The 23,986-nt window shown below is 40.5% G+C and overlaps 1 protein-coding gene across 3 annotated transcripts; it reads right to left on the bottom strand.

Annotated features, from left to right (window-relative positions):
* Positions 1 to 329: 329 nt before the first annotated feature.
* PABPC1 (poly(A) binding protein cytoplasmic 1) lies at positions 330 to 22,348 on the bottom strand. Of its 3 annotated transcripts, none has more exons than XM_065399071.1 (15): positions 21,724 to 22,348; positions 14,902 to 15,095; positions 14,687 to 14,802; positions 13,044 to 13,183; positions 10,689 to 10,783; positions 8,594 to 8,731; positions 8,399 to 8,494; positions 6,973 to 7,245; positions 6,557 to 6,647; positions 6,001 to 6,111; positions 5,729 to 5,883; positions 4,884 to 4,968; positions 4,041 to 4,171; positions 3,808 to 3,903; positions 330 to 769 (listed from the first exon to the last, which is right to left on the bottom strand). In XM_065399071.1, exons 1-14 carry the CDS (start codon positions 21,914 to 21,916, stop codon positions 3,811 to 3,813), a joined length of 1,911 nt encoding a protein of 636 aa, XP_065255143.1. In that variant the 5' UTR covers positions 21,917 to 22,348; the 3' UTR covers positions 330 to 769; positions 3,808 to 3,810. The 3 variants fall into 3 exon arrangements, with proteins under 3 accessions (XP_065255143.1, XP_065255144.1, XP_065255145.1); XM_065399072.1 differs by having other exon boundaries at positions 330 to 765; XM_065399073.1 differs by having other exon boundaries at positions 13,053 to 13,183.
* Positions 22,349 to 23,986: the final 1,638 nt, after the last annotated feature.

Below are 23,986 nucleotides of genomic sequence, written 5' to 3'. Positions count from 1 at the left end.
AAATCAGCCTTCTTAAAGCCAGCCAAAAGGATGCATGGAGATCATGTTTCCTTCCAAAAAATGGGAAGAGTTGGTAAATTTCTCCTTGCTGCACAAGGGAGTGAGATCCAATTTCAATAGTCCTATACTTTAAATTGCTCATGTTTTAGGGTGGTCTACAGGAAGTAATTCAAAATCTTACGACAGGTGGCTAAAAGTAGGTTAATCTGATCTGGAAACTGCATAAAGGTATTATAGTGAGTGGGATTCCAGCTCAGACTCTAGAATGACACCAATGTAGTTTGAGGCATACCAACATGACAGGAAAAAGGAAAGAGTATTAAATAAAACCGTGTTTAAGGAATTTTTATTAAAGCAAGAATTTTATAATCCAAATTACGTTTCTTTGCTCAGCTATCAATTCTCACTGTTAACTAAAACAGTAGTGATATTCTGAGCTTTTCCACAGTAAAGAATTACAAAATTAAAGAAAGGAATGCTTTAAATTTCTGTACTGTGCTGAAAATTCTTTTCCCCCGGGTTTATAAAACATTAATTTGTATTTTTTATTTTACTATTTTTTTTTTGTTTTAAATCAATAGGTAAATCTAGGACCAGCATTAGTTTTGCTAGCCCTGGCATTTGCTCTGTACATAAGCTTCAAAGTTTCCTTTCCTTTTTTTATTTATTTTATATTTTGCAATGTTTTTCTCAATATTTAATCATTTTTCCATGTTTAGATTTTTTTTCTTCGGTGAAGCGAAGTTCTAGTTTGAAGTCCCGGATCTTTCTGTAAACAAGAACAGTATTAGCAGCTGCTAATGTGAAAAAAATAGTAACTTACAGGAATATTCTTCACTTTCATAGTATCTTCTATATAATGATCTAAAAGACCTTCACAAACATTATGTCATGTACAGATGGTGGAAAGAGGTACAGAGAAGTTGTGCCTCTTCCAAAGGTCATAGCTAGTCAATGAGAGTTGAAACTAGATCTCCTATCTTTATACAGCGCTTAGCACAATGGGGCCATAGTAATACAAATAAATAGTTTGAATTCAAGTCCTCCCTACTCTAAGCACTGGACTATACTGCCTCATTCTGGGACAACTATTACCAGACAGTTAATTACAGCAATGGAGAACACCTAATTTAGTAACTATTTCCAGTGGCAAGTAGTAATGAGTCATGAAGCCCAAAAAACATCACAGTATGGGCAAGCACATATGCTGGTAAGTAGTGTTGTGATAGTAGTAGTGAAGGATCTTTGCAAGTAATTCTAATGTTTAATGATGGTAATTTGCTGGACATCAAATCTGATTCTCCTTTAATAGTGGAGAAGATGCATCAGGTACCCAAGTAGAGCTCCAAGACAACCTACATTAAATAGGAGCAAATTTCCTGGATAACATTACCAAATAATCCTTTTTCTTCAGATACTACATACTGAGTTTGGGCCAAAATTAGAATTGAAAGCATATTTTCTTTTCAAGTAGTGTGCACACATTTTCCCCTGTTCATCTAGGCACAAACTAATGATGGCAACAATTGGCCGTTTAGATAGACTATATTGAAATTAGCGTACAACTGTTGTATTTGCTCCTGCAAAGTAACAGATCATGATGAAACCAGATGTTTTGAATTCTCTCTCCTCACTTCCCTAACCCCCATTTTAGGGACCTAGATATAGAATTTAAACTTTCATTTTTAAAAAGCATGTCCCTAGCCATTTCTGGTGAAGACAGTTGAAAAATGTTAACTTATATCAGGGGTAGTCTATTTTTTGTCAAGGTCCAAATTTCTTGGTCAAGGTCTAGCCAAGATCCAGACTCCACAGAAAATAAAAAAAATAATAATATGTAAATAAAAAGATTTCAGCGTCCGTTCAAAAACGTTAGCGGTCCAGATTTGGCCTCCGGCCCGCCTATTGACTACCCCGATATATATAAAGTCAGGTAATGTGGTTTTAACTGGACTAAACACTGGATTGAATGATGGACCTCCTACACTGTAATCATGACTCTGCAATTCTGTTCCCTTTCTGGACCTGGTCAAGTTATTTAACATTTCTGCCCCAGTTTCTCATCTGTAAAACGGAGACAAACTTAGCAACCTCATGGGGAGGACAATTTTTAATTGCAATATAAAAATTAAATTAATCAGCATGTAAAGAAAACCCTGTAGAGTGAATTCTAGATACACAGCTAGTTGGACAACTGTCACTGCTGAGGGAATTCTGCACCAAAAAGTTATGTGCACGATATTTTAAAATTCTGCAAATTTTCTCAATGAATAGATGTGGTTCCAGCATGGCAGTGTGGAGCACAGGCCACTGGCTACATTGAGGTAGAAGATCACTCTGAAGCTCCCACTTCCCCCAGTACAGGGACTTGGCAGTGAAGCCGCAACCAACCCTGACAGTGCAAGGGCTGGGCCTGCCCCAGAAACACCCTGGGGCCCTGCCCCTCTGCACCAGGTGCATAGATACTGGAACTAAGGGTGCGGGGGTTACTACAGCACCCCCAGGCTTGAAGTGGTTTCCATTATATACAGGGTTTACAGTTTGGTTCAAGTGTGGAGGGGCAATAGGTTTCTGTGTGGGGCAATCTGGGTGTGGGCAGTTCAGTGGGAGATCTGGATGCACAGGGGCTTGTGGGGGGGGGGGGGGGGGTTCCAGGTGCAGGGGCAATAGGAACTCTGAAGGGGATCCAGGTGAAGGTGGTTGGGGCTCAGTAGGGGGTGTTTAGGTGTATCGTGTCCAGGTGTGGGGAGATGAGGCTTGGCAGGGGGGTGTCTGGATGCTGGGGGGCTTGATGGGGTCGGGGTCCATGTGCAGCTGGTTGGGGCTCAGTGGGAGAGTCCAGATGTAGGAGGGTAGGGCTTGTCAGGATGAGGGTTTGATGGACCTGCTTAATGGGAAGCCTCAGGTGTTGCCAAGGGGACACCGCATTCTGGGGATGCCGCATGCTGGGCTCCTGCTTCCCCCCCGTAATTCCCCTATCCCCTTTTCTTCCCCATCTCATTCCCCTCCCCCTGCCCTGTTCTACCCCCTCTACCCTCCCCACTGCCTCTTTCCCCCAGCCCCACCGCGGGCACTCACTGTTACACAGAAAACAGGAAGGCTCCCAAGCACACAGAAGGGGAGCACGACTGGCACTAGGACCCAGGAGGTGGCATTCAGCTACAGAGTCAGCTGAGCCAACAACCTCCTTCAGCTGGGCAGCTCTGCACTTGCAGAAAGGGGGAGTGGGGGAGGGGAAGAAGAGGGAGAAGCCCAGTGGCAGGTAACCCCGTGTGGCCCCCCCCCCCCATGCCCATGGTTCACCGCTGGAGCCCTGCCGCCGCTACCCCGATATAATGAGGTTTCACCTATAACACGGTAGGGATTTTTGGCTCTCGAGGACCGCATTATTATATCGGGGTAGAGGTGTACATGAGTAATTTATGACAGAATTTAACCTTCACATACCTCTTGTTTGAGGAATAAAAAGGCCATCTCTAAGTAGTCTCAAGTTTACAAGATCCCAGATTACAGACAAGCTTTAGTGAAGTCCTGCATCCCAATAGCTCTAGTAAATAGGTCAACTTTATATAAAAAATGTAGCTTTAGTTTATTCCCTTCTTTCCAAATTATTGTTGCCAGATCTGTCTAATGATAGTCTATTTAACAGTGGCTTATAACTAGAAACTTATTTCTAGGAGTACAGAAACTTTAGCTACGGCAGGTCATATTAAAACATTCTTGACTAACTATACACACCATAAAATGCCAGTTTTTCTCATCTGATCAGGGTGTTCTACTAAGAATGCATTCTGTAGGAAAACTTACATATTAAACACTTGGAACCCCAGTAGGATTGTTAACTGCTTTCTGAGCAGCCTCTTTAGCTTGGTGGGCTTGTAGTACAGCTACAGCTTCATCAACCTAATAGGATAAAACAATTGTTACAAAAGACAATGCTTTACTTAATTTCAGTAAATTTAAGATAGTGAAGCAGCTAAGTTACACACAATACACATGTAACATCAAAAGGAGGGCTTAGATGCTAAAAGTCTATCTACCTTCGAACGAAGAGACTCAGGAGACTCAAGCATATGAAGGAGTTCAGAGTTGTCAATCTCCAACAACATACCAGTGATTTTACCCGCCAGAGTAGGGTGCATAGCTTGAATAAGGGGAAACAGCCGTTCACCTAGAAAAACATTGAAACTCTACAGTTGGCTACAGTGATCAATGTCATTAAAATTTAATTTAGCCTTTAACAATGCTAAACATAGGCACTAAAATCTGTTAAGCAATCTATGGACTTGTATCTAAATTCCTCAAAATCATTCAAAGGTTAAGTATTATATCCTACCCACTTGAATGCTAAAAATAAAAACTCCTGAATATGATTGTATAAAACTAGAGTATCAGTCATAAAAAACAAGATTAAAGGAGCCTTTAAAGTAATCAGCAACGGAGTCTTTGCTTTGCATAGAGGTTAACTGTTGCAGAAAAGTAGTATCAACCCCACTGCTATGCATTCCATGCTCTCATCTAGTTAAGGCTTTTGCATTAGGTAAACAAATCACTGGTTTATTGGAATAGAAAATATATCAACTGCCTAATCCTAACCTAAAGTGGTCCGATATTTCATTCATGTTAAATGACACTAAAACTTCTCCAGGGAATAGATCTCTCCATTCTACATCTGCTGAGGACAGACAGCAGTGCTATAGTCAGATGCCAAATCCTACAATGTGAAAAGGGGCAAGTACTTTCATCTTAAAAACTCAACCATGTATCCTACAACAGTAACATTCAAAATACTCCTTTACAACTGATTAGAAGCATATATTTTAAAAAGGTTGAAAACTATTTAATCTCTACAACAATTGGCTAGTGGGATCAAATGTACATACCTAACATCTGCTTTTGTTCTTGTGGAGGGGCAGAAGCCAACATGGAAGCAGTCAAGGGTTCCTGACCTTGCACATGGACAGCTGGCTGCAAGTTAATAAAACATTGTACTTTGAATGTTCCAGAATTTAACTTTAAACATATTTTATACCTCCACGACATAGAACATAAGGACGGCCATACTGAGTCAGACCAATGGTCCATCTAGCCCAGTATCATGCCTTCCGACAGTGGCCAATGCAAGGTGCTTCAGAGGGAATGAACAGAACAGGGAATCTTCAATGTAACAATCATGCCTGCATATTTGTCAAATATTAGAAAAAATTATGGCTGAGTAATTTTCATCAAGAGGCTGGTAAAAGATGACTGATACTGCAAGGCACACTAGTGCTGACTCAATCCCTTGCTGAGCATAATTTATATATTAAGCAAAGCTCAAGCCCAGAATGTATCATCAAGCACTTGGGTAGTACAAAACAAGAAGAACAGGGTCATGTCCTCCTTAAGAATGCTTGAAATTTATTTTAAACTCCAGGCTTGCAAACTTGGTGCCACAATTTGTGTACCTGAATTTTGGCACAATGGGGGGAAAACTAATGCAGAAGCACAAAAAAATCTCAACCACATAAGGTGAGAAAACTCAAAAATATGTAATATCACAATAGAAAATAAGTTTTGTTCTCAATATATTTTAGATTTGTGAAAAATAAAGCTTTAACATCAGACTCTGTGGCTTCAAGGATCTCAGTGGTGAAGGCAGATGCTTTACAGTTATGATACAGATTAGGCAAAAGAAAAGTTTCCTCAGCAAAGACATCACTTAGCTACCAAAACCAAGACTACGTACCTGCTGCATAGCAACCTGTGGCTGTGTGTTAAGATGTTGTTGAGGATTACGAACACCTGCAGCATACTTGTACTGTGGAACGGTGCGTACAGCAGGAGTGGCCGCAGCAGCAGCTGCTGCAGGACGTGGACCCATTGTCTGTGTTGATGTATTAGCTGTAAAGATTAACATGATTTATATGTGTGGCCACAAATGAGTTACATACCTAAAGAAAGGTGGATATTGGTGGAGCCTGATGAAGGAACATGCAATTTTTAAAACCTGAAACTCACCAACACGTTGTGTTGACATGACTCGTGGAACCTGTGAAGAAGCTGGCCTCATGGTACTAAATGGTGGTCTGGGTGCTGCTGGGCGGATAGCACCAGGCATGTTCTGGAATGCTGCATTTAAAACAGTGAGTGTTTAAGTTGCATCATGTAACAATACTGAATGGTGACGAAAGACTGTCAGTCATTTTTTTCCCTTTGCCATCCTCACATGGCATGACAACTAATATTACAGATAAGGGCAGAAAGGGAAAAGTCAGCAGTCTAGTTTTTGGGGGGCTGGAATTCAACCCAATGACAATTTGTGATACAGCTGCTTAATAAAACCTAGGTGGTTTATTATAAAAACTACCTCATGAGTTATATTTTAAAAAGTTAACGTTAAATTAGGTTTCCTGGCAAACATCCGCAAACAGGAGCCAGAACTGGCATATTACCTTTCTATCAATTACATGTAATGACCAAACATTTTTATTTTAGTGCCACATAGTTAACCTTCACTAGACAATAAGCGTTCCATGAATGCCCCTTTATTTAGAAAGTTAAGGAGACTACTTACGATGAGGTCTAGCACCCTGAGCAGTCCAGCGAGGACTTGGTCTGAGTTGAGCAAGTTGGCTAGTTGGATAATATGCAGCACGGTTCTGAGTCTGTCAAAAAAATAAAATGACATCTGTTTATTAATCTTGATGTACCTGTTCCACCCACCACCCAGGCATTTCTAAGTACTTTCTTCTATAAACTTTCCTAATTAAAATATCTGAAAAAATACTGATTTATAGAATATTAATGTATTATTCCATCCAGAAATTTAGACATTTTCATAGGTTCTTCATTACTTAAATTCATAAAGCTGGTGATTTTGGTGTTAACATACTAACATTACAGATGTTTGATTGAGTCATAATTTACTGCTAAATCTAAATAGATTCTATCAATGGTATAAAATAAGAAATTAATTATTTCTATACATACCGGTGGGAGAGCTGCCATGAAGTAACCTGAAGGAGGTGCTGGTTGGTAGGGGTTGATTACAGGATTAGGTACTGCTCTCACGCTTGCCATTCTCTGCATATATTGGTTGGTGAGGTGAGCCTGGCGCTCTTCTTTGCGTTGGGCTAGAGCTACATATAATGGTTTAGTGGCCACAATTCTACCATTCATTTCTGTGACAGCTTTGGTTGCTTCTTCTGGTGAAGAAAAGCATACAAACCCAAACCCTTTGCTGCGGCCACCTTCCATCATGACCTGCCAAAAAAAAAAACAAGGTAGTTTTTTAAAACCAGTCTGGGGCAGGATGCACAATTTGGTACAGGTAAGAATTGAATTCCAGGTTTCTGAATTATTTTTTTACACTTTCTGCAAGTGGAAGGTATATGATGTATACTGCTTAGTTTTGAGACATAATATACACCTCTACCCCAATAACACGCTGTCCTCGGGAGCCAAAAAATAGGTTAAACCGCGTTATATCGAACTTGCTTTGATCCGCTGGAGCGCGCAGCCCCGCCCACCCGGAGCGCTGCTTTACCGTGTTATATCTGAATTCATGTTATATCAGGTCACGTTATACAGGGGTAGAGGTGTACCCACTGTCAATACTGCCTTCTGCTAGGGAAAAAGAATCCAACCCAGTTGACTGCAAACAGGCAACATCTCAAAATTTTGATCTAACCTACAGTTTTCTAAGAATCAAATAATCTGTTCCAGCTTTGAACTGAGGAATATATAATTTAAAAATCCCTTTTGATCAGTCGCTCTGGATACAATGGACCTGCCAGCTCCTGTGCCAGGACCACGAATGGCACAGGATGATTTTTGTTGTTTTCTTTCAGAGCTGGTTTATTTATAAGTCTATCCTCTCACAACACTAGTCACTTCAGGCCTATTAGTGAGGAACAGTATGAATGAACCATTGCATTGAAAAAATATTTGATTTTTTGTTAGTAATGTCAGCATCCATCCATCCCAGATATAGATGGAGATATCTGGAGTTTTTCTATGGTTGATTGGTCTGAGTTTTTATTAAAGAACTGTGAAAAAATGAGAGAAAGACACTCATGCAATGGTTCATGACCATGAATGTGATGCACAAAAAGGAGTAATAAGGTACTGTAGACAGTCTATAACGCATGTATTTTAAAAACTATTATGTATCACTGCATCCAAAAATACAACATGAATATACAGTTTTTAAAAGTGTATGAGTTTTTAATAAGAATCAGTACTCAAATTTAATGATGGTTGGCTGTAGGAGTGGTTGTACGATATCTCCACATCTTATTTTTGCCAGTTGAGAAAAAGTTGAATGCCACTCACTTCTTCGGTGACAAACCATGACTTTCCTTCTTTCATACAAGACATTGCAAAACACAAATTAAGTCTAAAATGCTAACTTTACCTTTGCACTAGTGATTGTACCAAATGGGGAGAATTCTTTTCTTAGACGTTCATCATCAATCCCATCATCAAGATTTTTCACATAAAGGTTTACTCCCTAAAAAAATAAAACTACCCTCTTTAGAAAAGACAGAATTGCTTTATTTAAAAAGATTAGTAATAAAATAAGCTTGTTCATTCAATTTAAAAGTGTAACCTGGTATCTGGTGATCCTGTCCTGCTTCATTTGTTCGAATTTGCGCTTGAGCTCTGTTTGTCTTTCCACTTTTTTCTGAGCCCGACCAACATAAATTTGCTTTCCATTGAGCTCCTTTCCATTCATCTCATCCACAGCCTTCATAAATAAACAAAGGGTTACCAATGCTCATAGTATATTAAACCTAACATGTTTTTTCAGCCACTGACTAATGCAGTTTAAGTGCACAAGGTATATAAAATTTCCAACAATAAAAACTAAATATTTTCCCCACCTTCTGCCCCAACAAACAGATGTAAAATATGGTTAATTGAAACAAAGCCATCTCTAGAACCTCTTGGATCATATTTCATTTAAGTATAAGATATGTACAAGTGTATTTTCTGTCCAGTATATGGACTAAAGAAAAATAAAAAGGGGACAGAAGTAAACATTCATCAACTGTACTGTTAAATGCACTGAAGATATCCCCTAAGAATTTTTCTGAGACCCAAGGCCCATAGAGAATACATATCCAAAACCCACAACATGTTCATAGCCCTGTTTAACTCAGGGCTAGTCTAAGTTAAGTTGACCTAACTACATCAGTCTGGGCTGTGAAAAATTTCACGCCCTGTGTGACTTAGTTAAGCCGACCTACCCCATGGTGTAGACACCACTAGGTTGAAAGAATTCTTCAGTCAACCGAGCCACCTCCTCTCAGAGGTAGGTCAATATCTACAACTACAGCAGCGCACTTGTGCCCCTATAGCATTTCTAGTATAGGCATACTCTGAATCATATGCAAAGAGAAGACGGTTAAAGGGCCATAAGCTCAAAAATCATACATCTGAATTTTACTCAATTGTTAAACATGTAAAATTACTGTCATTTAAAGTTTTAAGAAAAACTTTTCCAAATTTTGTTCACTTTGTGCATTTGACAGCGCCATCCATATACTCAATTTCCCTTTTTTCCTCCTGCATCTTTCACGCATTTTCAAAATAGGACAATATTGAACATCAATTCTAAATTGGTAAGGGCACTCTAGCAGAGGCAATACTTGACACTAAGATTTTGAATTTATAGTATAACCCCTTCAGTGTGAAAGCTTTAGTACAGGTCTGTGTCTATTAATTTAAAAGCTGTTTTTTAATGTGTATTTACCCAATATACCGGAATCACTTGTCTACCATTGTGCAATTGCATTACAGTTACTAAAGTGAACCATTTTCCGTAAGAATGTAATACATATATAGAACACAAGAGAGCTTAAGTACACTCAGACTAAGAAAATGTGCAAACCTAAATGTTACTTATATATTTATAAGGTGGGATTTATTCTAATCTGTTGTGTGCACATTTGTGCTGGTGACAACTGAGGGAAACTAAGATGCTCGTTCTAACTTCCAGCCCTGTAACATCAGCCTGCGCTCAAAGCAGCATTCTTTCTGTCTTGCAAATCAATAGTAATAAAGATTATATAGGCCAAATTATGTCCTATTTTTTTCAATGTGTTTTGCAAAGGTGTAAGTAACTATAGTTTAAAGAATTGTCCATGTATACAAGATGGAATAGAGTACTCAGGTCAGTTGTCGTAGCTGTGTTGGCTCTGCAATGCAAAAAGAAATAAAAAGCAGTGCAAACCATATGCTGTTACTAAAGCGAGTAGATATGGCTGAATACATACAGGAAACAGGTTTGTTGTGTAAAGTCTCGTCTTAGTAATTTTTAAAAAACAATGCACTCTCCCAACCCACTTGTCATAGCCATCTGCTGTATCCTGTCTTTCAGATCATAAGCTCTTTGGAGCAGGGGTTACTTACTGTTTCCACAATGCTTAGCACAAGACGCAAACCCCACTGAGCTCTCTAGGCAATATTACAATATAAATGTTAAATAATTTAAAGGCCATTATATCATTTCTAGACAGGAATATTTCTGGGGAAGCAGCGCAGATTTCATTCCTGTTTCCTCACATCTTTTTATAAAAATCAAATCAATAAAAATTTGGAAGGATCTACAGGATGCAAAAAAGAAGTTTGTATTCAAGACTCAAAATTACTAGTCTCCCAGAATGATGTATCTAAAAGAAAAAAATCCTGTGTAAACTTACTTTCTGGGCATCTTCATGTCTTTCAAAGCTAACAAAGCCAAAGCCTTTGGATTTTCCACTCTCATCGGTCATAACTTTCACACTTAAGGCAGGGCCTGAAAAAAGTATGCAATATTTATATTATATGTACCCGTCTGTTTGGTGGTTAAATCTTAGTATTACCTGCAAGAAGTTAAATCCTAAAAACACTACAGAATTAGTAAATCTGTTCCATTCACAATACCATATGATGTTATGAAATCTTGCATACCACTTGAAGATATGGGTTTTCCATAAAAATCCATTTTCTAACCCCCCTTTCTCTCTTTTTTTTAATTATTAAAGTTTTACAACATCCACAGGTTTGCTAGGTGCTTTATAGTACAAAAGGACACAGTCCCGGTCCTGAAGAGATTACAATCTAATTTATATTAGTCAGCATCTAACTAAGGCTTGCATTATCACTGATGCTATACAGAATGTCTATTGGTCCAGAAATTTTCCAGTTGCTAAGCGTACAGCAGATTCCTTTCCCAAAGAATGCCCCAAGTGTGCTGCCATCCTCAGTCCCTAGAAGCAACTTTCTATATGAGAGATGTTTATTTAAGACTCTTGTCCAAAACTTTCTGTCACAGTTGCCTCATGTTAGGCTCTTAAATACCAAAATGTAGATTTAAATAGAAGTTGCCTGATTTTTCACAAGTACTGAGCATCCACAAACCCTACATATGCCAATTGAAGCTCAGCACCTCTGAGAAATAAGTCACTTGTATTTAGGAGCTTAACATTAGGCACTTGGTGTTTTTCACTGAAGTTGACAGCAAGATTCTGCATAAACAAATGGGGCTTTCCTTGATGAGTTTACCTTAACTGACATAACCCTGAAATTTTATGACAAATTTCAATATATTTTATTTCCTCTGTACAAATGCACAGGCAGGGCTGGTAGCCCCACCTATTAAGTTTGCCCGATACTTCTCATTATAGAACTGTTTTCATTTCCTTATAATTTTGCCAAAACAACAATTTGGGCTGAAATTTTCCACACTTGGTGTCTGCCTCAGGCCCAATTTTTCCAGAAAATTCCAGCTGAAACAGTCCAGTCATTTCAGAGAACAAGGTTAGGGGAAAATACATTGTTTAGCCCATATTAAAAAATTCTGGTGACCTTTTCTTTGAAAAGTGTTAGTGCCCCATGCTTTGAAGCAGGACTTGAATTTGGCATAGGAGTGGCCTTTCTGTCAAGGACATGCCTTTTGCTGGCCCCATGAAAATCCAACCAAATTCGGCCAGTTTATAAGCCTTCCAAAAACAGGTTGGAGGGGATGGGTCAAAAGACATCTGCCCATTTCTGCAAGCAGGAGAGTCTATGCCCACTATAGCACTTCCAGAGCCTGGAATTTACTTCACACTCCACCCTTTCACAAATGACAGCTGGCATCATATACTAACTTTAAAAGGACATTAGTCATCAAGCATGCATATGAATTATGAAATACTTTTTGAAACACTAGCAAGATACCTCATATGACATCTGGAATTAGAACAGTACATAATGATCCATATAAATCAGAACTAGAATTTCAAGTTTTGTAACTAGACCCTTTCCTCCATATAATTTGCTAAATGTCCTATATCACCACCCAAGTCAGTAAGTAGAAGATGGCTTGACAGGTGTATTAACAGGTTTGGAAAAACCATTTACAAAGTTTTTAACATCACTAGCTTCAATAGTGATGTCATACAGTAAGAATTACTAGGCCATGAATGACAGCACCAATACAGACTTCAGGCATTAAACAAAATTGCTATGCAAGATTAAATTTAACATCTTGACACTAATATTGCCGATAGCTTAATTTTCTATATTTCCATCCTTAATTCAGAAACCAAGCAAACAATTGTGTGGAATAGCAGAAGACCCTCAACAGAGGGAAGAATGCACAGGGGTACCCGCATGGCAATGGAGATGTAACAAAGGCATCATTCATTTTCACATCTTTCAAAGATCCACTATTCAATGGCCACACCAAACCTAAAAGGTCACTTCCTCATTTCGTTTGAAACTCGAAGATCCTCAAAATAATTTATATGTATTATTCAAATGTAATGTCCTCCTGTTTTTAAACTGGATGAGGACATTTCTGATGGCCAAGTTCTTGTGTGTGCTACTCTGGACAACTGAAATTCTTTAGTGGATATTAATTAATCACTTCTCTGGATATGAACACTGAACTGGCAACTAATGTTCAGCATACATGCATTTTAATTGTCTCTACACAATGGCCTGAACCCTAATGTTAAAAGGTTTTAACAAGCAAACTGAAGCTTGTCTATTTGCTGTTGTATAAACAATGTGGAAAATTAAGACATTACCAAACTTGCCAAAGAGTTCCTTAAGTCTTTCATCATCCATGTCTTCTCCAAAATTCTTGATGTAAACATTGGTGAACTCCTTTGCTCTAGCTCCAAGTTCTGCTTCTCGTTCTTTACGGGATTTAAACCTTCCAACAAATCTAGTTACAGGAAACCAAGGTGACTATAGGGTTAAAATGAATCTATCCAGGTCTAAGGTTTTTCCTAGACTACATACAACAGCACATGGCCAGACAAATATTCAACCATGGGTTATTTCTTAAACGTGGCATTGATCAATATAATGATAGGCATGAAATCCCCAACAGATAAAATACTTAAGATACAACTTTACAAGAGACAATTAGACTATTCTTTACCATTTAAATCTCTTTTATCAGAGTAATTGTGATAATCTTACCAAAGACTTGATAGAATTGTAATTTTCATTAGTGTAAAGCTTACTTTTCAGCATCATTAATCAGACAATGGGGAAATTCTAGCATAGTGGTTTCTGCTACACTGAAAGTTTTTTGTAGCCTTCAAATATTGTTTCCATATCCCATCTGACTTTTAGGCAAGGGACTTTCACTAAACCCCCAACTTTCCTCTTCTCTCATATCATAGTGTTCCTCCTTACTAGTAAGGAGCTATGGAACTGGCTTGCTCTTGAATTGGCCAATGCCAAAAGCTGATTGAGAACAGTGAGGTCAGTTCCTACCACCAGGGGAGGAACGTGCTTTTAGCACAGTCTTTGTGCTGAAATGATTCTGTGGGCCAACAATCACAAATGCTACTACATGAACGATTCAATTTCTATACCAGTCTTCTCGTCTCTCCAATTATATTTTAAAATTATCCCACTGGTAAACCCACATCCCAATCGACATGGTTCAGTAGTCTAAAGTTAACATTGCCTTGACTTGGTTTGTAGCTACATTTGGACTTTAATGTTGGTGATGCCTGGTACTCCGCAGATTTTGATAGTCAGGAAAATTGTTAATCTACTTTAAAATGTTCTTCAGAAGACTGGACTAGATGACCTCTTGAGGTCCCTTCCAGTTCTACGATTACATGATCTAAATAGAAGCCTGAAGCAAATGTAACTTTTATGATACACTAAATCATGTTTAGTTATTTAAATTACAGGTTTTTTCAGTGATTAACCTGCTGGAACTATTGGGCTAGTTAAAAAACCACCACCACCTATTAAGTGCCTCAGTTCAGCTAAAATCATGGTATAAAATTACTTCTAAGACCCTCCCATAGCAACCTTTTACAGAGCAGGGTCTCATACCTCTAAGATATGGACTCTCCGTGGCTGCTGCCTCACTCCCCCTTCTCTCTATGTATAAATGAAGATAACAGGAAAAAGAGAAGACCAGTAACAGGTCCTCGTGTCCAACTGTAAACACCTTAGCTGCAACATTATTTTACCACCAAAAATTGAGCTTTAAAGACTTTAAGATGTCAATTTTATTCACATTCCTCTTACCTTCAGCACATGTAATCAATATATTTACAGAATATAGATTTTTAATCATTTTAAAATTAGCAACATATTTAGAAAAATCTGCCTTTTCTAGATAAACTTCAGAAAGTAATCTACTTTAGGTTGAATTACAGTCTGTTGAGAGCCCCAGAGCATGTATTTCTGTACTTACACTTTGCGGTCATTAAGCAGCATACCGTTCATTTTTTCAATAGCTCTTTCTGCTGCTTCCTGTGTCTCAAAATGTACAAATCCATAACCCTTGGACCCATTTTCATCACATACTACCTATTAAAGAAAAAATGTCATAACATGTCAAACAGCCCCAGTACAGTTTTGTAGCTTCTAATATCAAATCACTGGGCACATGTGTTACTTTCCCCTTACCTTACAGGAGAGGATGTTTCCAAAAGCAGAAAATGTATCATACAAAGCTTTATTATCAATTGATTTGTCCAAGTTCTTGATGAAGATGTTTCCAACACCACTTTTGCGTAGAGATGGATCACGCTGAGACCACATGATGCGCACTGGCTTTCCTTTAATGACATCGAAGTTCATGGTATCCAAAGCTCGTTCAGCTGGAAGAGACACTAAAATTAATGGGTCGTACTAAACCATTTATCTTTAGCAACACACTAACTCCACTTGAAGTTCATTAATTCTTGGTAAACTTGTAGCCATTAGAGATGTTTTGATAATGACTTTCATACTCCCATCTCAATCACCAAAATAACTTAAATCTCTGAACAAAAAATTAAGTATGGATATTGAATGAACATTAAAAGTAATTAACTCCATTCAACCAAAGAGAAAAATACATAGATTGGATTGCCAATGGTAGGATTTTCTCTGTTCCTGGGTTAACAAGATCTGTGATCACTGTGGACACCTTGTGTTGAAGATACAGTATGGAAGAGCAAGGTTCACAATGTATCAATTGGTGGCAACCTTTTCTACCCTAGAGAAGGTTTGCTGGCATACCTACACCAGCAAACCCTCCTAGTGCAGATATAGCTTATACCAAAAAAAAAAAAAAAAAAAGCGCTTTTGCCAATATAACGGATATCAGTTCTGCATGAAATAAGTTACAACAGCAAAAGCACTTTTATGCTGATACAACTATATCTAACATAGGGGCTCTTATTGGTATAAAAAGTTGCAAAAAATTGTACCTCTAACTAAAATTACCAGCAGTTTCTTGTGTAGACCTGACCTAAGTCTAGTTCCTGAATAAGTCCAATACAACCCTTAGAGCAACATGTTTACTAAGATGGTGTGATGCGTAGAAGGGGGATCCAAGAGGGATGAGGATGAAAAAGCAAGACGAGGACATATTAGTTTAACCAAGCTTATATGGTTTTCAAATATTCAAAGAAAGAAGTGAACAGAGTGAACAATGCATGCGGCAAGCATTTAACTCATTAGCATAGAAATACTATTTGTACTTCTAAACAACGGATTTAAGGAAACACTTTGCCATACTTTTCATATACAAACACTTTCTACAGATAAAAGCAAAAAATTTTTAGAAAATGTGCAAGATGCATAAAGTATTAAGTATTAAAACAGCAATATGAAATAATGGAGAGAAGGTGGGTACATAATATCTTTCATTGGACCAACTTCTGCTAGGAGAGAGACAAGCTTTCAAGCTTACAGTTTACACAAATGTACTACATCTCCCAGACCTGAACACCTCTGTGTAAATGCAAGAGCTTGTCTCACATAGCAACAGAAGTTGATCCAAAAAAGATATTACCCACCCACCTTGTCTGTCTAATATCTTGGGACCAACACAGCTACAACGCTACATATAGACCGCTACCCCAATATAACACGAACTCTTATATAACACGGTAAAGCAGTGCTCCAGGGGGGCGGGGCTGCGCACTCTGGCAGATCAAAGCAAGTTCGATATAACGCGGTAAGATTTTTTGGCTCCCGAGGACAGCGTTATATCGAGGTAGAGGTGTAATATGAAATAATGTAAGTTAGTTTTTAAACCACTCCCGCGGAGTAACTTATCCAGTAGAGGTCCAAGGCCAACTTTTTTTTTAGAAGAAAGAGTAGGATTTCTGATGTCACTATATTTGACATTTCCATCTTTTAAAAGTAATCCTCAGTATCCATGGGATGGTAATTCCTAGCAGTAACATGATTAAAAATCACAGGCATGTATGAAAAGAATGAGCAGTTATTTAAGCAAGAAGTAGTGATGGTACTAAATTATGGTGGACCAGCTTCTTTCAGTGTTAATCTCTTCGTATAAGTCTGGAGAGGGCGTTCAAAGCAGAGCCCCAGTAGATGCCTTAAGTCTCAACCAATGGTACTATAGCCTGTTGAACTGCTATCTGCATTCAGAGAAAGCGATGCGATGTAAGCAACAACCAAATCAGAAAAACCTTTGATACAAATAAAAAACTGTAATTATCAGGACTAAAATGTTGTTCACTTTCAAAAGAACATCAACTATGGAATTATCCCTTCTAACCTATGAGCCCTTAAGCACCATACTTTTTACAGAGCATTCTTTACTGTTGTAGTCATCCACAAAGATAACATGACTTCTATGAAAAGAACAGAATTGAAAAATTATAAGCAAAATGGAGCCTGTCCTTTTCACAACAAAAGGAGACTTTGAATCATTTTAGTGTTATAGTAGGAAAATGTTAATGGAAAATCAAAATACTGTACTGTATTAGTAAGCTGTTCTTTTAAAATAGTAACGTCATTTAATCATTTTTTCTAAGTGGAAGAAGGGTCAAACATATAAGGAGTTGTAGAATTTACTGCCAATTTCCATTTCAAAATCTACTTAAAATTATTTCTAACAAGAAGAATGCTGCCTAAATTACTAATATTTTATGCATTTTTGAATTGCCATCTCGTTTCTATTCAAACAGGTGCATATCATAGCCCAAAGAAAATCTTTATATCCTGATCACTGCCTTTTTTGATAATGCACATGCCTCTGTTACTTCTATCTTATTTTCAGATTTTCACATTAAACTGGAGATGTCTTTGTGTTGAAAGATTATTGCTCTGCAGAAAGTAAGTAGGTACATACTACTGATGGGGGTCTACTACTTGAAAGAAATTGATGGAAAATTGGGTCCACTTAAACTCTCATCCAAACAGACACATTATCTCTATATTCAGATATAACTGTATCAGTTATAAAGTGGAAGGAGAATAAAATGAGAATAGTATTTGCTCTGGAGAAAATATCAGGTTGCATAAAACATTTCATTAAAATTGTTAAACTGGATAAAAATTAAAGCTGTACAAAATGAAAGTTTATTCTCCCACTGAATAAACTAATGCAATGTACACACAAATTTAATTATGAACATGGAGTAGGGGAGAATGGACAATTTGGGTTATCAGTAGTGAGAAATGGAGTCTCATCCGAGACTAATAAAAATCAGAAGTTGTTACCATCAAACCAGTTGGTGGCCAAGTGAAATGAATTGGAGGGTTCAGTAAGATTCTCACTGGTACCACAACTGGAGATAATTAGAATCATTGTTGGCAGTCTTAGAAGAGGGGCCAAAAATGAGTTCATTATTTGTTTCCAGTAACACTTAAGGACTTGGGCATACACATTAATTGTTTGTAAAGGATAGTGTTCCATGACACATTCCCTAAACATTTGTTCTAGGGTGAGTCCAGACTATCTTAGTACAAACGTTAACTACAGTAAGTTAATGACCATCTTTAAGGTTGGTGCAACTTTCCCATGTAGACAAGGCCAGCGCAAAAAATCTGAACTGCTGTTGCCCATGATATACCTGGTCTGGATAAACAGTTGTCGTCAGCTTCTATGATTGCCAATTTGGCACCTTTCCTAAGCATTGAATTCACAGCAATTCTTAAACAATAACCTTTGTATAGAGAAAAAGGTTAAATTCCTTTTCCATCTGTAAAGCTATAGTCACTTGGCATAAAATGAGGACTGAATACCCTTTAACCTCAAACTAGATATCCCAATCAGTCACTGGCCTTTTTACACATCTGTAAAGTTATAACTAATAAAACTGACTGCATCCAACATATTTTAGCTTCTTTTCCGTAAAGGACTGTGCATTAGTTTGTAAGAGACAAACAGATTAAATAGTTAACTTATTACAAAATGGCCACACCTACTGAGTTTACCCATGTTATACTTTTGCTGATTCTGCTTAAGCGTCTATTGAATGAGTCATTAGTTCCCATTTTAGTTGGGAACCGGACAGTCAGCTTCAGAAGTGACTGCACTTTATCACTTTATAGAGACTCTGCATGGAATATATCCCATAAAACCAGGAATGGTACTGCTAAACATACAGAAATATATTTTAGTACACTAAACAAAATGCTGCAAACATCATTTAATCTAGAAATCGCCTGAAAAAAGCTGCTGTTTGAGACACTATTTGCCCATAATTATCTCTAGTATACAGGGATTAGACAAGATACCTGTGTTCTAGCCCTGACTGACACTGACTCACTCTCATCAGATAAATCACAGAATTAAGTGGAGATACTTGCATACCTCACAAGGATGTCATCAGACATAATTAGTGTTTGAAAAGAGCTTTGAGTGTCCTGGATTATTGGTACTCTATATGTGAAACAAGAATTTCAAAGACCTCTTAACTAGTTACTAATAGTTAATAAAACAAAAATAAAATATGTTAAAGTATAGATAAGTATTAAGCCTAGATTGAGAAAAGGCAGATAATTCAAAATTCAAATTAAAACTAGTTATTAAGTAGGAGTCAAGGATGGTAGTTCAGCTTCAACTCAGTTTTCAGGACTTTATAGGATTATCTGCAAAATTCTTCCACAAATACAGCTTTTGATGGTATTTGCAAAACTTGTTAATTTTTAATTCACTAGATACAGTTTAGATACATTTTGAACATTGCGGTCACTTGAACATGAGACTGTAGGGGAAGGAGAGATTTTCAACCAAAGAAGTTGTACTTTTGAAAAAGATTTAGTTGTGTGTATACAGCCTTTCATCCCAAAGGATCTCAAAATAATTTACAAACTTAAATGACACCATAACAATATGGAAGGATCATTATCCATCACTGAAATGCAACTGCCTCTGGGTGAAACAGCAGGTGTTGAAGAACCAACAACTCTGTATTAAAAAAAAAGAACAGGAGTACTTGTGGCACCTTAGAGACTAACAAATTTATTAGAGCATAAGCTTTCGTGGGCTACAGCCCACTTCTTCGGATGCATATGCACAAAAGCTTATGCTCTAATAAATTTGTTAGTCTCTAAGGTGCCACAAGTACTCCTGTTCTTTCTGCGGATACAGACTAACACGGCTGCTACTCTGAAATCTGTATTAAGAAAACATCTTATCCAATTGAAACTGCAAATAGAATTTAGGCATATAGAACAATGAAATTACCTATTCAATCCAGTGACTAAAGTGATAAGATCAACCCTTGTAATATACAAGGGCACGTTTCAATACAAAATCAGAAAGAAGAGTGGCATATGTTGAATCACCTACAACTTCCTAAAGCACTTACACATGCCATGAAGTTACCACATCAAAGTACTGACTGGTTCAGTCCCAACCCCACCCTTTTTCCTTGTGAGAGCTGTCTGGATCACAACATAAGGGCAATGGTTGTAGGCCTTTGTCAATTTAAAACCAGACAAATTTATGTTAAAAATAAACATTTAAATCCTCTCATTCTGAAATATTAGTCAAATTAAATTAAAAGCTCTCTAAAGTGAGAGAGAATTGTTAAATAGGCTGAAGAGACCATACCTACCATCCAGTAAATATTGACAGTTAATTTAATACATATAGATGCCAGCAAACCAGACTTAGGAATTTGGCCATAGCATATACATAGGAAAACTAATTTCAAACACCAGTTAATGCACATGCCTGAACAGTTGGGAAATCAAGTGGTGCAGACTCCTTAACATTTCTAAAAATATATATTTTGGTATTTGGCAAATTGTGCTTTAATCAAAGCCATTTGAAATAATGACATTTCATAATCAGACAAGTCATTCAATTTCAAATTGGTCAGATGGAGTCTTCAAAATATAATTCAAAAGGAAGGCCTTGTATGCCAAGGTTCACCTTGAAGGTCTGTTTACAGATCATTTGTGAACTGCATAAAAATAATTTGTCTTGCTTTGCTTTAACCTAACTTATAGCTGCACCAACACTGTAATGCAAGCTTTTACAACTCAACAGTACACATTGAGGAATTTATTGCAGACAAATTAAGTACCAAAAGCAAGACTGCTAGATGACACAAACAGACGGTAGATGTTCAACACTACATTATTTCAAAAGTAAAACCCTACATTTTGATCCACACTCCTGCTATATAAAGCTTTAACTATTTTTTTTACACCCATCCATTTCCATGGACTTTATGTGACTTCATATCTGAGTACTAGGTTATTTCACAATGGCCTGACACTTCCACCTTTTACCACTTCACCACATCATGCCTACACCCAATTCCTAGGGCAACAGTCGAGGTGCTAATTATTGTGGCATTTCCTTCAAACAGGATTTAATTCCAGTTCCCTCCGTGTACTCAGCACATTAACCTCGGGAGAAATACCTGGACGCACCCTTCCTGGTGACCACCGATCCTTGCACGAGCCCAGATTCTGGAAACCCGGGAGTCGCTGCAGCGAGGTCGAAACTAGTTTTGAGCAGAGCCGGCCGGGCCGGCGGTTACAACTCGGCGAGGTACCGAATGCTCTTCCCGGAGACAGGAGGCCTTTGGGAGGCGAGGCCCGTCTCTCGAGCTTGATGGGTTCGCATTTGCTTTCGGTTCCCGAGTAAGCGCCTCCCCCCCGCCACGAGGCGCAGACACAGCCCCAGGCCGCATGTCACCGAGCAGCAACAGCGGCTCCAACGCACAAACTTCCCCAAACACCGCGCCAAGTTTTGCTCGTGTCCCAACACCCCTCACCCCAACTTCCAGCTGGGAAAATACCGGGAGGAGAGGAGCCCCTGCCCCCTCCCAGGGAGAGGCAGGAGAGGGGCTTCAGGGCTCTGCAAGGGGAACACAGCACCAGCCACCCAAGGGGGTGGGATAGGCAGACTGAGCCCTCGCGGGGATGAGGGACACAGTGCTGCTGGGGGGAGGGAGCACTCTCCCCGGTTCCGACCCTCTCGTCTCAGGGTGTGGGTCTGCCCCACTACCCCCCACGGGTGCTCACCGTCGGCGGGTTGCTGGAAGTTGACATAGGCGTAGCCCAGAGACCTGCGGGTGATCATGTCCCGGCAGACGCGGATGGAGAGGATGGGCCCGGCGGGGCTGAACTTCTCGTAGAGCATGGCCTCGGTGACGTCGGGGTGCAGGTCCCCCACGTACAGGGAGGCCATGGGGTAGCTGGGGGCGCTGGGGTTCATCCTGCCGCCGTCTCCAGCAGGGGAAGGGGTCACACTGACGCGAGGAGGCCGCGGCGGCCCCGGGTTCCGTGAGAGGCGAGTGGAAGATTCGAAACTTAACGGCTCCGGGAGGCGGATTCTCGGCGGGGAGGGCCCGGCTCGCTCGGGGCCGGCCTTGGCGGAGGTCTCGGCTGCTCCTGGTCTAGGCGGGGGTCAGGCTCGCTCGGTGTCTCCTCTCGGCTGTGCCGGGTCCGGGGCTTCGCTTCACCGGGTTATTTTATATCAAACCGGCCGGTTTCGGGGGGATTTTTATGGGTTTTTCAGGATTTTTGGATTTTTTTTGGATTTTTTAAGTATTTTTAGTAATAAATGGTGCGGCGGGGCCGGGCCGGCGTGTCCGGGGGGCCGGAGCACACGCACTGCGCACACAGCACCGACAGCGGCCGGGGGACAAGGGGGAGGCCGCCGCCCCGGCCGCGCACTATATATACCCGCCCCGCCCCCGCCCGCCCCCACCGTACTGCACGCCACGCACCGACCGCACGCAGCGCGCAGGCGCTAGCACAGGGGACTGGAGACGCGCACAGCGCCTGAGCGCAACAAGGAGAGTTAGGGAAAGCCGCATGCGCCGAATAGGGAGTGGACGATAGATTGAACGCAGGGGGAAGGGGAAGTGGACGAGAGCGCATGCGCTAAGTGATAGCGGCGGGGACGACCGTACACGTGCAAAGGGAAGAGAACGAACTAGCTAGAGAGCGCATGCGCAGCAGAGATGTGTGACGACTCTGATGAGACGTAAAGCGCATGCGCAGCTGAAAGTCAAGCTGTCTAGATAGGGATACTGGCTAAGGATCTCGAGAGCGCGTGCATAGTGCTAGAGACAGAAGAGAGCGCATGCGCTAGAGGGGCGTGTGGGGGTGTGTGTCCCCAGCCGGGGAGATCAGGAAGATACTGACCGCGCACGCGCGGTGATAGGACTGAGCGCTCGCGTCGCGTGTGGTGTGAGACGGAAGGCCCTAGAGCGCGTGTGCGGAGTCTGTCGCCGCTCTGGGTGGGTAGGAGGCTTGTGCTGAGCTGTGGCTCGTGCCCTTCTCCAGCGCGCGCCCCATGAGGGAGCCGTTTCATGTAGGGGTGCTGTTGTTCTCTGAGCCGCCTAGGCGGGAAGAGCGGCTTTGCGCACGGCTGAGGCGGTTGCGCTGTGGGAGCACCTGGGTGATCTGGTGCCAGCCTGTGCTGCTCGGCAGCATCTCTATCCCCATCCTGCTCTGGGGCGCGAGGACGAGCTGCGCTGCCTCCCCGTACGCTGAAGGACAGGGCTGCTCGGCGGGGCTCCGTCTACCTCTGTTCCCCGGCCTGGGGTACAAGGCGCTGGCTGGTGACGTTTGCCTGCAGTAGCCGCTGCCCTGCCTGCGTGTGTTCCCATGGCGCCATGAGGCTGGGGAGGTAACGCCTTACCAGGGCGTTGGGCTCAAACTGGCCTTTGCAGGCGGAGACCCGTAATCCGTATCCTCCCCCTCCCCTGACCCGCCCTGGGCTAGAGTTTGGTCATGCCCAGTTTCTGCACACATTCAACCTGCAAGGCAGCAGTTCTCAGAGTCCTGACCTAGATCGAGCTCCTAGTCAAGCATGATTGATTATACAGCACCCTTGTGGAAACTACGCAGTTGATAACACCGAAAAACAAGAGTAGGTAAATAAACTACATTCAAAAGCAGCTAAAAACACAGTAACAGATGGAAACAGCAAGGAGATTTAGAGCTGTGTGACTAGACAGCTGTCTGCTGATGATAGTTTGGAAACTGCTGCTGCTTTAATATGAGACCTGCTTATGCGCTATATGAAAACTATCTATGGCTGGGGGCTTGTCTACACTTAAAACACTAATGTGGCACTGCTTCTGGGCTTCTGTGAAGCCCAGGGATGTGCACAGAAATTTAAATTAGACTGTTTTTGGATGGGCACATTCTGTGCCTTGCAACAGCCCCGGGGCTGGAGGAGCTGTCAGCTCCGACATGGCCCTGGGGGCTGGAGGAACTCTGTTACCCTGCCATGGCCCAGGGGGCCAGAGGCACTTGCTCTCCCCGCTATGGC

This window comes from Emys orbicularis, chromosome 2 (genome assembly GCF_028017835.1).
Source record: "Emys orbicularis isolate rEmyOrb1 chromosome 2, rEmyOrb1.hap1, whole genome shotgun sequence".
In the NCBI taxonomy this organism is placed as follows: domain Eukaryota; kingdom Metazoa; phylum Chordata; order Testudines; family Emydidae; genus Emys; species Emys orbicularis.
This window is presented reverse-complemented; position numbering and strand designations above follow the sequence as displayed.

What these genes read in the sequence shown, in the direction of transcription:
- PABPC1 (XM_065399071.1), bottom strand. Translation starts at nt 21,916, where the DNA reads ATGAACCCCAGCGCCCCCAGCTACCCCATGGCCTCCCTGTACGTGGGG. An exon ending in GAAACATCCTCTCCTGTAAG is followed by an intron (nt 14,803 to 14,901) that starts GTAAGGGGAAAG and finishes TTTCTTTAATAG; the next exon opens with GTAGTATGTGATGAAAATGG. An exon ending in CACAGGTTGCTATGCAGCAG is followed by an intron (nt 4,969 to 5,728) that starts GTACGTAGTCTT and finishes ATTAACTTGCAG; the next exon opens with CCAGCTGTCCATGTGCAAGG.